The 14,367-nt window shown below is 44.7% G+C and overlaps 1 protein-coding gene across 5 annotated transcripts in view; it reads right to left on the bottom strand.

Annotated features, from left to right (window-relative positions):
- Positions 1–14,367, bottom strand: part of LOC147890349 (FKBP-like peptidyl-prolyl cis-trans isomerase family protein) — a 106,683-nt gene that overhangs the window by 43,166 nt on the left and 49,150 nt on the right. For 4 of the 5 annotated variants that reach the window (XM_087390666.1, XM_087390668.1, XM_087390667.1 and 1 more), the window contains exon 7: positions 1,858–1,902. The exons of the other annotated variant lie outside the window; for it this stretch is intronic. In XM_087390666.1, coding sequence (XP_087246792.1) covers positions 1,858–1,902 — 45 coding nt within the window. The remainder of the gene's footprint in view (positions 1–1,857; positions 1,903–14,367) is intronic. 5 annotated transcript variants of the gene reach the window in all.

Raw genomic sequence — 14,367 nt, 5'->3', positions numbered from 1 at the left:
CAGATCTCATAATAGACTAGGCACACACATAGAAAGCGCTCCTCGGTCTCAATCTCATCCATCTGGCATAGTGTGCAAGTCCTCTACTCTCTGGATATGCTCGTAGCTCTCCCTGCCTCAATCCTTAGTTGATGTGACAAGACTCGCAACTGACCGATGGCGATCCTCAATGCATGTGAGACTCTCCTATCCTCAAGATACTGAGGTTTGATGACAAGACCAGGTGGCGCATCCAAGTTGTACTGAAAGGGGGAAAGTCTATCCATCTGAATGCCATGACTAACAAACCATGTGGATACCCGTGCATACCATGCTGTATCAACACTGCTCTCTACTAGTCGCCTGGAGGACTCCAATGCTAACCTCGGTAATCTCCAACTAAGGCCCCAACTCTATGGAGGAAAGTCACTATCTTAAAGATGGCATCAACCTGGAGAAGGGTCATGGCGAACTCGGCCTGTATAATCTGATGGGGGATTGAGGGCTTACTCCAAATCATCTTGGATCCCATAATCACATGTAGCCTCTCGAATCTCCTCCACTCTGTCGCTGGAATATCACTCCCCCAGAAAGGTGCAGCATAAATGGCAGTCGGTCTGACCAGTGTGTCAAAAAGCCAACCGTTCATCGGAGGGTCCTATAAGTGTGCATGGAAGCATCGCCTCTCTAGTTGGTTCATCGATCCTTTGAATTGCATCCGAAATTCTTTCTTTCTAGCTCCAAATCATCTTTTTATAATCTACCAACTGCAGTGTTTGTACACCACACCTATTCGACAATTATCATTGGGCTGGCTGGCCAACCTTTCTTTTGCATACACGTATCTCTAAGTGCCTATTTGCAACAACCATATTGGGAATCTGTGCTCAAACTGTCCTACACCTTGGAAATGAAAACTTTTTTTGCGAAGAAAAATGTTTTAGCTCCCTTACACAATGGGCACACCAAGTCCCTATGCTTGCTACTTTTGTGAAAACCCATAGCATGTCATGTACAAGGTCAATTGGATAATTCATAGCAAGTAACAATATTAAGTACAACCCAGCAGCTTCAGTTTTTGGTTTAAAAAGCCAAGTTTCTCACATTGCAGAAATTGATCACAGAGACGAACCATCAACAAAAAAATTTAACCTTCCAAATTAAATAATTTTCTCAATAAGACGGTCATGTCATTAGCTCCTCAATTAATGACCTTCCTCTTACCATGCCATTCTTTATGACCTTTACATTCCGTACTCAGCACATTCATATGTCAGTGTCTTGTCAAATGCCCTGTGCATATCTTAGCATAGCAGTTTAAATGCATGAGCTTCAGCCTTAAATCAGATGGGCGTTCCCCTTTGGTTTTACCGAGTTGTTATATCAGACAGGAAAGATGGAATCCAAACAACCTCTCTATTTAGATGCCACATCTACAATACCTTATCAAGCACTAAAGTGGGTCCAAAGCAGAAATTCATCTACAAAGATTCTCTCCTAACATCACAAATGGCATTACTTTACATATCCAATTGATCGGCCCAAGATTAGGTCAGAATTGAAATCAAGGAAAATGCAACTTCGCATAGATTTGAGTGCGTATGACACCTAGAGTGACACAGTAATTCAAAAGAACTTTTATGATGTATAGGTCCATAAGCAAGCAGACTCTCAAAACCTGATGCTCCTCCAACAAGATCATTAGGAAACATTGAGATACACCCTAATACCCACCCGGCCCCGGAAAACCAAAAAAAAAGAACTGGAGGGTGAAGTATATTTCACATAAAACATGTAATACATTACATCGTCCTTAAACATATCTAAGTGTTTCATGCAAATAAAAAAGTATTGACATGTTAAGCCAAGTTGACCAACCTCATGAGTCCCCAATTTGAATCTAAAATAGCCCTTCTCGTTTCCCTGGAAATAAATAACCAAAAAGGTATGAGAATGCTCTACTTTGTTTATAGACCAATTCTGATCTCTTGAAGACATAAACAAGACTCTCTCTCTCTCTCTCTCTCTCTCTCTCTCTCTCTCTCTCTCTCTCTCTCTCTCTCTCTTTCTCTCTCTGCGTCCCTCTCTTGGTGGGGGAGTCTGTCCATCTAGATACCATGCCTGGCAAGCCATGTGGATATCCGTGCATACCATGGATCCTGAAAATGTGCCTAGAAACGCTGTCTCTCTAGCCGGGCCAAAGCACTCTACCCCCATGTGAGTAGTGTCGTGGCTGCCTGAGTCATTGTGAAGATGGGTCCTGTGAAGATTGCTCCCAAGTATGTGTAGGATTGCACCATCTCCACTGGCTCACCTCGGTGACTGAAGCTAGATCAGTGAAGCGCTGCACGTGAGGTGTTGAAGATCATAACTTTGCTCTTCCCAAGGCGGACTATCAGGTCTCTCTCTATTGACAATCCTGATCACTCCCCCGGCTAACTCAAAAACCCTCGGTTTAATTCCCAAACTGGTGCTGCGCTTCGTCACGATGCTTTCTCTTGCAATCCTAAGATAGGCGTGCTCAGGTACAGAGCAGGTGCCAACGATTAACACTCGGAGATCAGGGCTAGCTAACGGGAAAAACCCGTGTGATGGCAGGAGAATACCGAGTTACTACACACACTTCACACTTGGTGAAGTATTGCAACAAGTAGAACAAAGGAGACACTCAATTGCTCATTCATTGAATCAAAGTCACTTGTTACAACACACACTTAACACTTAGTGAAGTATTGCAGCAAGTAGAACAAAGGAGACAACCAATTGCTCATTCATTGAATCAAAGTCACTTGTTACAACCAAGCCTCCTCGGCTTGCAATGAACACTCCCTAACCTAACAACTCAGGACAGAGGAGGAGAACTCGGCACACTGCTCTCTTCTTCTCTTCCTCGCTTGTTACAACCGAGTTTCTACCTTAAGGACCGCCTTCTATTTGCCTGTGCGCTCGGTGCGCCCCCCGCTACTCTCCCATAGCTCAATTTTCCGGAATCAATTGCACCTCTTGCTACAAAACGGGTGCTCAACCGCCTCCACCGCTTCTTGTCTCTGCAACCCCTCCGTTGAGAATGATATGAGGACTATGTCATTAGTGTACAAAAATATCTATATCATGAGGTCAGCCAATAGTGATCCCTAGTCCCCTAGACACTCTATGAAAGATCTGATCTCATCAATGTAGAGTCCGAAAAGAGTCGATGAGAGGGGCATCCCTGCTTCACCCCTATCATGCTCTCAACCCAATCCGATAAACCACTTGGAGCACAGACTCTCCCTCTGATGGACTCATAAAGGCTCATCACACACCAAATCACAATCTTTGGAATCTGCATCTCCTGTAGTCTACGTATCATGCGAGATCACAGGACAGTGTCGAAGGCCTTTCGAAAGTCTACAAAGCAAGCATAGACTTTCTGGTATCAGGACTTTGCCTCATCAATGATAGCCCTTAATGTGAAGATGTGATCTAGAGTGGAATGCTGCCTCCGGAATCCTACTTGTCCTAGTGCCAGCTGCCCTTGGGCCTTTGTATGAATGTTGACCTCCCTCTCTAGTACCGATCCATAAATCTTGGCCAGTGTATGGCCAATCATGAGGGTGCGGTGATTCTCAGTATCCATGGGGTCTTCAACTTTGTGTATCGGTACAATAGGTGGGAAGCCGTGGCATACAACATGGTTGAACATCTGTGCTAGAACTGGGGCTAACCTCCTGCCCATGTGCAAAATGTTCTGTCTGTAGGCCCTCATGATCTTGTGCTTTCTAGTTGTGTAGCCAATAGAGTGCGGCCCATGCATTCTATGTAGTGAACAAGTGATGGGTCGTGGGCCTAGGTATAGAGGACATGTATGGTGGTACTTGCATCGGAACATCATATAGAGAGCATGCATAACTGTGCCACACAGTGGGATCAGTAATGGGAATAGGTGCCTTCCCCTCCAATAGAATCCCCCATCCAGTGGTCCAGAGACACCTGAGAGTTAACCTTGGCAAGACCAAGGTTATGATCTTCAACACCTCATAGGCAATATTTAATGGGCATACCTTCACTTATTGAGGGGAGCGAGAGGAGATTGTGAAGTCGTACACTTACCTAGGGGAAATCTTTGAAGGTCCAGTCTTCACAATGACCCACGTAGCCAGGGCATAACTTACACAAGGGCAAGGAACTCTAGCTCCGCTAGAGAGACTATGCTTTAAGGCACATTTCTAGGACCCCCCGACAAATGGATGGCTATTCAACACATTAGTGAGACCAACAGCCATGTACGCAGCACCATTCTAGGGGGCAATCTATTAGCGAGACTAAGTGGCGGCGCTTCAAGAGGCTATAGGTGACTATGGAATCCAGGATGATTCGGAGCAAGCCCTTAGTCCCCCACCAGATCATACAGGCAGAGTTCCACACACCGCTTTAGGTTGATGCCATCTTTTAGACAGTCACTTAGCATCATAGGGTCTAGACCTTACCTAGAGGGAGATTACTCTGATTGGCACTAGAGTCGTCTATACAATTAGCTAAGAGTGGTGTTAGATGGCCTGGTATGCAGGCATATCCAAATGGTTTCGCAACCAGGACGTGGACTAACTCCCCCCCTTTCAATACTTTGATCCTACGGGATGAGATCAACCATATTGTACGATTGGACCTACCCCAGCTCTATACATTGTAGGCCATCTCATGGGCTATCCATAGATGCCACTTATACCTTGGTATGAGCCTTGTAGGCCTAGTTATAGTCAGTTAGAACTATTGGTACAGTTAGTTTATGTACCATCTAAATCAGTTAGGACACTAAGTCTAGTTAGGACAGTTAGCCCTAGGGTTTTGTTATGTTGGCTCTCCCTTGAGCCTCCACACTTCAGTTTTGCAGCAATCTATTATAGCATCTCGTTTTTCAACATTGTGATTCCATTTTTGAGCTTCCATTGCTTCCAACACCCAACAGTGGTATCAGAGCAGGTCGGGAATCCTTTCCCTCAGCCATTGACAGCTTTCCCAAGCTGTTTGGCAGCCTCTGGAGCCCTCATTCTTGCTGGTCTTGCTGGTTTTCACACTCCCACGAGTGTTTGAGACCTTTCCAATCACTTCTGTCGCAAAAAACCTCTTTTTGTTGCGGCACTTTGGAGCAACCACCACGAAGGGAGCTGCATTTCGAAGCATTTTACAGCCTTCTGCAGCAATTTCAACCACACAAGTGAAGCTACAGCAACTGTACGGAACTAGTACGGCTCTGTCACACAGCATTTAATGCTGTACAGAACCTGTACTGCCCTGGCAGACAGCATTTAATGCTGTACGGAACTTTCTGGCAGCATTTACTGCAGCACAAAGCTGTCTTGAGGTGCGTGCCAGCTAGTTTGAAGATTTCTCAACATTTTGGAGCTGTTTTGGGATGCGGCCAGCATTTTGGAGTTGTTTCGGAGTACATGCCAGCATTTTGGAGCTGCCTTGAGCTGTGTGCCGGCTGTTGAAGCCCTTTGGAGCAGTTTTCTTGCTGCCTCGAGCTGCATGCCGGCTGTTGAGGCCATTTGGAGTGTGTTGAAGTGATCTGGAGTCCACTCCTTATGCCCATTCTTCCTCATTTGGCATCCCTTTGCCTCGGGCTGCGAGTTCTCCTGCATTGGATCTCTTTCTCTCCATTTCTAAGTGCTCTCCTCGTGGGAGCACTTTCTTTTGCTGTAATTCTCATTTCCATCCCTCTTTTGCTCGCATTCAGAGCCTTACACTGCTGTCCTTTCGGGCATCATTGGGTAAGCCATTGTCGCATTGGCTCTTTCCAATTTCTGCTTCATTTGCATTTTGGAAAGGCCTCGTGTTGCCTTCAGAGATTTTTCTTGCAACAGGTACACCTTGGGACAGCAGAGTCTCTTGTAGGCATAAGCTTTGAAGCTTGGGCAGATTTTTGTGCCTTTCTCTCATTTGCTTTGCCAGTTGGTGCATTTGTCTTGTATTTCAGCACCATGTCTGGTGGCAAAGATTATTTGTTTGGGCTAATTGGGGCTGATGACAAGCTTGATGGCACCAATTATCCCATGTGGCCATACATGATGGGACATGTTTTGGTTGCCAAGAATCTATGGCATATTGTTTCAGGTTTTGAGGCCAGGCCTACACACGCTGTGACTTCTAGTGTTACACCTACACCCTCTGCTTCTTTAGGTGATGAGTCTTCAGGTGATGGTTCTAATGCTACAGCTAGGACACCTGCACCTCCTGCTCCAGGTGCTTAGTCTCCTTCACAAGAGCAAATTCAGTGGGATGGTCATGATGCCAAAGCACATGCCTTGATTGCTCTTTCAGTGAAACGGGTTATTATCCCTCATATTCGGTCTTGCAAGACAGCTAAGCAAGCATGGGATTAGCTTGCATCTTTGTATCAGGTGCAGAATGAGGAGGGGTTGCCTATCTCCGCAAGCAGTTGAAAGATTTGAAGCTTGATGAGGGTGGTAACATGGATGCCTATCTCACTAATGTGAAGGATTTGAAAGAGCAGTTGGCCAACATTGATGAGATTATACATGATTCTCAGCTGCTTTCTGATACCCTTGATGGGTTGCTTGATTCATATCAAGGCTTTGCTACTACATTGAGGTTGGTTGCAATCATTTCTCATTTGACCACTTCTTCTTCAGGAGGAGCGTGTGAATCGCACTGCTACTATGGCTAGTGATCAAGCATTTGCTGCCCATAACAAACAAAAAGGTAAAGGCAAGGTTTCAATTGGAACGCCCTCTCATTCCCATGCTGATCATTCACATGGTGCCTCTTCTTCAGGGGATAACAAAAAGAAGAAGAGATGTAATTATTGCAAGAAACCTGGGCATGATATTTCTCAATGCAGGAAGTGCATAGCATCTGAAAAGAAAATGAAAGAGTCTGGTCTTGCAGTATCTGGTTCTTCTAGTGCAGAAGATCAACATGAGTCCGCTAATTTTGCACAAGACCAGCATTGGGCTTTCTTGGTTACATGTCAATATAATCCCGATGTTCATGATGCTTGTATGGTAGTTTCAGATGTTCGTGATGCCCGGTTCTTTGATAGTGGTGCTAGCAAGCACATAACTTCCTGCAAGACGTTCTTCAACTCATTGGAGCTTACATCTAAGGGGGGCAATGTCACATGTGCCAATAATGCATCATATACCGTGAAAGGTATTGGACAAGTTGATCTTACTTCTGTCTCTGGTGGTATTGTCACTCTAGAGCATGGGCTTTATGTTCCAGGCATTCGTAAGAACCTCATTTCTATTTGAGCCATTGCTACATGTGGCTTTCAGGTTCTTTTTGATGGTGTGAGGTGTGCAGTGTATAATGCTACACATGCCTTTATCATGGTTTTGACTGGCACATTGTCTAGAGGTCTTTATAGACTTGATGCTTATGACAGATGTTTGGATGATGATGCTGCACTTGCCGATGCACATGCCTTTGCTATTGATATTACCATGGCAGATACTCATTTGTGGCATGAGAGGTTTGATCACCTCAATTTTGGAGCCCTGGTGAGGTTATATAAGGAAGATATGGTTGTGGATCTTCCCAAAATGCATATGCCTACCAAACATATTTGTGAACCATGCTTGCTTGGTAAGATGCACTGTGCTGCATTTCCCAAGGATGGGAAAGTTCGTGCTTCACGCAAGCTTTATGGTTCATAGTGATGTTTGTGGACCCATGAGGGTTGCAGCTCTTGGGGGGTTCTACTATTTTGTTACCTTTATTGATGATTTCACCAGGTACACTTGGATTTTTGCATTGAAATCCAAATATGAAGTTTCCTCATGCTTCAAGCACTTTATTGCCTTGGCTCAGAATGAGAGTGGGCTGTACATTGCTCACCTTAATTCAAACAGGGGGGGTGAATACATGTTGAAGGAGTTTGCTGTTTTTTTGGCTTCTCGTGGCATCAATCATCGATGCATGGTGCCTTATACTCCTCAACACAATCCCGTGGCTGAGCGGAAGAATAGATCAGTGATACAAATGGCCAGATGCATGTTGAAAGGTAAACACTTGCCTAATAAGTTGTGGTTGGATGCAGTCATGTGTGCAAATTACATCTTGAATAGATGTCCTACAAAGGCATTGCAGACTATCACACCTTATGAGGCTTGGACGGGTCGTAAGCCTCGCATTTCCCACATGAGGGCTTTTGGATGTCTAGCTTATGCTCATGTGCCTTCACAGAAACGCACTAAGTTGGATGATAAAGCTGTCAAGTACATTTTTCTTGGGTATAGTTTAGAGAGCAAGGGCTATAAGCTATATCAGCCCCGCACGGGCAAGTGTTTTGTCAGTCGGGATGTTGTGTTTGATGAATCTTCCACTATGCCTTTGCTGGACTGTCAAAAACAGCCCGTTGTTCATGCCCCAAACATATTTGACAACTTGATGCCTTTGTTTCCATCCGATGCTGGGGATGATGTTCCATTTGAGGTTGTACCTCCTCCATCTGTTGGTCATTTGCAGCCACATGTGCAGCCAGAAATTCAGCCTTATATGCCTATCATTGATCAAGATCATTTGCACAGGGCTCTTGACCAGGACAGAGCAAAAATTCAGGAGCCTAAAAAGGTACCCCATTGGCTCCTTGACACATTAAAAGACAGCAAACAAGATACTCCTCTACCAGCCGGTACGCGAGCAGCTGTCCGGAAAGAGCATGCTAGTTTTGTTGCTTATGCTTTGGTTGCTATAGCATGCAATGAAGAGCCCTTATGTCATCAAGATGCCTTTCAGAATGATTGTTGGATGAAGGCCATGCAAGCTGAATTGGATTCTATCCATCAAAATGACACTTGGGGGTTGTGTGATTTGCCTCATGGCAAGAAAGCCATTGGAACTACGTGGGTTTACAAAATCAAACGGAAAGCTGATGGTTCAGTGGACCGTTACAAAGCCCTTCTTGTTACTAAGGGCTATGCTCAGCAACATGGCATTGACTTTGAGGAGACTTTTGCTTCCACTTCGAGGATCACTACCATTCGCATTGTTATTGCCTTTGCTGCCCACTTTCATTGGCAAATACATCAGCTTGATATTAAGACAGCTTTCCTTCATGGGCATTTGCAGGAAGAGGTCTATGTTTCCCAACCTCCTGTCTTTGAGGTTGAAGGTTCTGAAAGCAAGGTATGCCGCTTGAAAAGGCCCTCTATGGATTGAAGCAAGCACCTCGGGCTTGGTATTGGAGAATTCATTCTCATTTGCTCACACTTGCCTTTCAGAACAGCCCTACAGAGGCTACCCTTTACATCCGCAAGTGTGGGACAGATTTGCTGATTTTAGTCCTTTATGTGGATGACATGCTTGTGATTGGGACACATGCTCAGCAAATTGCAGATTTTAAAATTGATTTGCAGCAGACATTTGCTATGCTTGGTCTTCTACACTACTATCTGGGCATCCAATTTGCTAGCAGTGAGGGGGGTATTTTGATGTCACAATCCAAGTACATTGGACAGCTTTTGCAGCGTTTTCAATTTGAGGATTGCAAGCCAGTATCCACACCATTAAAGACTGGTTTTCACTTCTCTTCTGAGGATGGCAGCGGTACATGTGATGTCACTCTCTATCAGCAGGCAGTTGGTTGTTTGATTTACCTATGCCGTACGAGACCTAATCTACAATATGTTGTCTCACAGTTGAGCAGATATATGCACAACCCATCTATGCACCATCAGCATGCCATGAAGCGTGTTTTCAGATATCTTAAAGGCACTCAACATTTAGGCCTTCTTTATGGGTCTGATACTTCACTTGTCATGCATGGATTCACTGATAGTTGGTTGTTCTTACACTCATGTGTCACATAGTGGCAACTGTTTTATGCTTGGTACTTCATGTGTTTCTTGGTTTAGGAAGAAGCAAAATACAGTTACTACTTCTAGTTGTGAAGCTGAGTACAGAGCGGCTTTTACAGCTACAGTGGAGTGTGTTTGACTTCGGAAGCTACTCGCAGATCTTTGTGCATGTCAGACTACTCCTACCGTCATCTTCACTGATAGTCAGAGTGCTTTGTCTGTTGCACGGAATCCAGTTTTCCATGCCACAATCTTTGCGTCTTTATCAACACCATTTTCAGAAGTTACAAAACACAGTAGAGCTATATATACCTTTATAGTCTATCACATCCACAGTTCGCATTTATTGAAGCCACTAGACAACATACAAAATGTACTTTTATTCCAAATCCTCATCTTACATAATCCCAACTAAAACTTCCTCAGGAATATTCTCCTGATATGGCAACTCATATCAATCCACTCTTCATCATTTACATGCAATATCAGAAGCCATGTATCTCCTGACACAACTCAGAAGTACACCTCATATTAAAAATTCCACAACTCACAAGACAACCACGCACAAAGCGACCATGGTCACATTTATCTTTCCCAAGATTATAAATCAAGCACTAGAAATGATGCAGTCCATCTCCTTCACATGATCATATCTGCCTCACAGTATCTCTCTTGCTCACAGAGCACCCTCCTTGCCATGGTCCTCTAGAACTCTATCAAGGAAACCCACGCCCATCCAAATGCTCAGAAGCACCTAAAGCCACCCATGCCTTGCTGCAGCACTCCCGTTTGTCCAGCTCTACCTTTCCGCAATGACTCCCACCACCTGTGTCTATCTCTTGCCCAAGGAGCTCATGGAGATCATGGACCTCTGTGCTGCATAATAGAGACGCTTTGCCCTTGCTCATGAAGCACGCCCTCCATCTCCAAAGCACTCTCGGCTACACGATAGCATCACAACTTCCCTCTACCTCATAGAGCTCACCTCTTCACACATGATGATCTCCTTCAGCAAAGCTCACGTGGTTCCTCCCCTCGCCTTCACGTGAAGTTAACCAGCAGTGCGGCTTCACTCATCATCACAAAGCATTCAAAGTCCGTCTACTTCAAGCTTGCAGTCATCGAGATTCCATAGCCCATTCTTCTAAGCCTTGAACAAGAGCGTCAACTCGTAACTCAGCATACGATCATAATTGCACCACAACATCTCCTTCTGTGTCACCAAGCTCTAGCATCCCATAAATCTCTCTCCAAAGCTGTAGTTCATGACCAAAGAGTGACATAGGACTGGCTAGTAGATTACATCAACCATCTCTATTCTTGCACAACCATTCCCAACGTATGTATCTTTCTCTTGCTCATGGAATACTCAGCGCTCCTAGCTTCATGTCGCCTACAGTCCTCCTGCCAGCACAAATGATACCACAGCTATGCCTCAAGCTTTTACTAAGCAATAGCTCATAACCAGCCACCTACAAGCCCACACGGAAGACATCTCAAGCAACAGCCTCAGCCTCTTCTATTTCCCATATTGTATGCTTTCCGTAGCTCAAGATATTCTGCCCAAAACCTCCATGATAGCTACGCTTCTCACAGCCAAGAAATACCATGCTGTACTCGAAAGCTGCTTACACATAATCTAATTGAACACCAGCAAGCACACACACAAGTCCAACATCACACATGTACATATGTACAAGACAAGTTTGGGGTTTTCAAAAATCTTCACACAACACTAGATATTTAGGTATCCTGAGCCATGTCCAGGATACTTCAGCCCATACCATGGAAGGGGGTTTGTAGGCCATCTCATGGGCTATCCATAGATGCCACTTATACCTTGGTATGAGCCTTGTAGGCCTAGTTATAGTCAATTAGGACTATTGGTACAGTTAGTTTATGTACCATCTAGGTCAGTTAGGACACTTAGTCCAGTTAGGACAATTAGCCCTAGGATTTCATTATGTTGGCTCTCCCTTGAGCCTCCACACTTCAGTTTTGCAACAATCTATTACAACATCTCGTTTTTCTCCATTGTGCTTCCATTTTTGAGCTTCCATTGCTTCCAACACCCAACATACGTCACGGACTTGGGGGAGGGGGGGATCGGAAGTTTCCCACTAAGATCCGATTCTACCATGATCACTTCCTGAGAGTATTGGAGGATGAAGTGATTATTAGACCTCTAATTTCTGGAGGACAAACGAGTCTCACACGCCCTGAGGATCGCCATCAGACAGATGCAGGTCTCATTCCAATAGCTGAGTGTTGGGGTGTGGGAAGCAATGAAAAGGGAGTGGAATGTAAGGGATCATACAAGAGCTGAAGGAAATGGAGAGTACTTACCAATGGATAATGAGAAAGTACAAAGGGGTGGCCTACATGGCCCCCAAATCAACCATATGATTGACCAGTGAAGTAAACTCTATAAGTTGACCTGACCTACTAGGCACATCACAGGGCTAAGTGCTAACAAACCACCCTCCATTGTATGGCTGCTGAAGTATCCTGGAAGCGTCTCAGGAATACCTTGAATCTATATCATGGTTGCACATGTTCCTCCAAGATGGATATAGCAACCTATGATAGTACAAGGAGATCATCATCACGTAATAAAATGGAGCCAAGTGTAAGGCAAACTGAATAGCCTCAAACTTGGGTCCCGGTAGAGGCCTTGTGAAGAGATCTACTAAGTTGTCCTCCGTGGGAACATAGGACAATTGTATATCTCCAACTGACAATCGCTCTCGAACATAATGATAATAAACCTTAATGTGCTTTGTACGCGCATGAAACACTGGTTACGTGCAACTGCCAAAGCACTCTAGCTATCAGTGTAGATGGTAGTAGAATCCGCCTGGCTTATGTCAAGATCTACGAGCAACTTGCGGAGCCAGACACACTCTATTGTAGCTTTCAAAAAGCTGCCATGTACTCAACTTCACAACTAGAAGTAGCAACTGTAGGCTGCTTCTTGCTGAACCATGAGATGCATGAAGATCCAAGCATGAAATAGTTGCCACTGTGGAACACTCTCATGTCATAACAATCTGCCCAGTCACTATCCGTGAAAGCATGCAAGACTAGTGGAGACTCATCACCATAGAACAATCCCAACTTTTGTGTGCTCTTTAAGTAATGGAAGAGTCGCTTCACTGCTTGCCAATGTTGTGTGCTAGGCTTGTGCATGTATCTGCTCAACTGGGAAATAGCATACTAAAGATCATGGCGAATATGACATAATAAATGAGACAGCCCACAGCCTGCTAATAAAGGTGGCATCAAGTGGGGCACTCCCATCTTCAAAGGAGAAACGGAAGCCACGCTCCAATGGTGTATAAACTAGCTTGCAATCCTCAAACTAGGAAGCGGTGTAAGAGCTGTCCAATGTACTTAGACTGACTTATCATTATAGCCCCCTCAACATATGCAAACAGGATGCCCAAGTAATAGTGCAATGAGCCGCATGTCTGTTATTGCAAATGATTTCTACAAGTCAGCCTTTGAATCTGCAAATTTTTCCCATATCTAGCCCAGTGCAAGCATGTCATCCACATAAAGAATGAGAATTAAAAATTCTGCATCACTCTTGCAGACATAAAGAGTGGCCTCTGTAGGGATGTTCTAAAAGCCATTGGCTGTCAAATATGCATGTATCTTAGCATACCATGCCCGGGGCGCCTGCTTCAATCCAAAAAGGGCCTTTTTCATCCAGCAAACCTGATTTTCAGAACCTTTTTGCTCAAAGCCAAGTGGCTGAGCGATATAGACCTCTTCCTGTAAATCACCATGAAGAAAGGGGGCCTTAATGTCCAATGCAAGAGCAATGATGCACCATAAGGTCATAATGCGTGAGGTGGGAGCAAAGCTCTCCTCAAAGTCAATGCCATATTCCTGTGCATATCCCTTTGCAACCAGGCGGGCTTTGAAGTCGTCAACGTTGCCACCAGCTTTCTATTTGACCTTATAAACCCATTTTGTGCTTATAGCACACTTGCCTGCAGGCAAGTCACACAACACCCACATGCCATTTGCATGAATGGACTCAAGTTCAGCTCTCATGGCATCCATCCATTCTTTGCTATCAAAAGCATCCTTGTGACATAGAGGCTCTTCATTACAAGCAGTGGCAATCAACACTACAGCCAAGAAATAACCTTGCATTTGTTTGTTCACATGTCTAGTCAAGGCAGGTAAAGGCTCAGTCTACTTGCTATCCTTGAGGGTGTCCAAAAGCCAACAAGGGACTGATTTTTGTTGTCTAACGGCAGCCCTCTCCTCTTCACCTACCTGCTCAATAGCATGGCGATCAACTGGAGGCATATCGCACTGAGTAGGAGCAATAGGAGGAGGATGTGAGCTACTTGAAGCATGTGGCATTATGCTCTGCACTGGCTGTTCTGAATCTGTAAGTGATTGGAAGAGGGGCAGCAAAGAATCAAAGACATGTGAGGCCTCAATGGATGGTTGGTTTTTGCAGTCCAGCCGCTCTCTGAGCTGTAGCGAATAAATATGCATTTGATGGCCTTGTCCTCAAGCTTATACCTCAGTTGAGATGGAACATGCGCATATGCCAATGACCCAA

Source organism: Dipteris shenzhenensis, chromosome 19 (assembly GCF_047967505.1).
Source record: "Dipteris shenzhenensis isolate YYH24624 ecotype China chromosome 19, Dip_SZ_1.0, whole genome shotgun sequence".
In the NCBI taxonomy this organism is placed as follows: Eukaryota; Viridiplantae; Streptophyta; class Polypodiopsida; order Gleicheniales; family Dipteridaceae; genus Dipteris; species Dipteris shenzhenensis.
The sequence above is the reverse complement of the archived record's forward strand: the minus strand, read 5'-3'. Positions and strand labels throughout refer to the sequence as shown.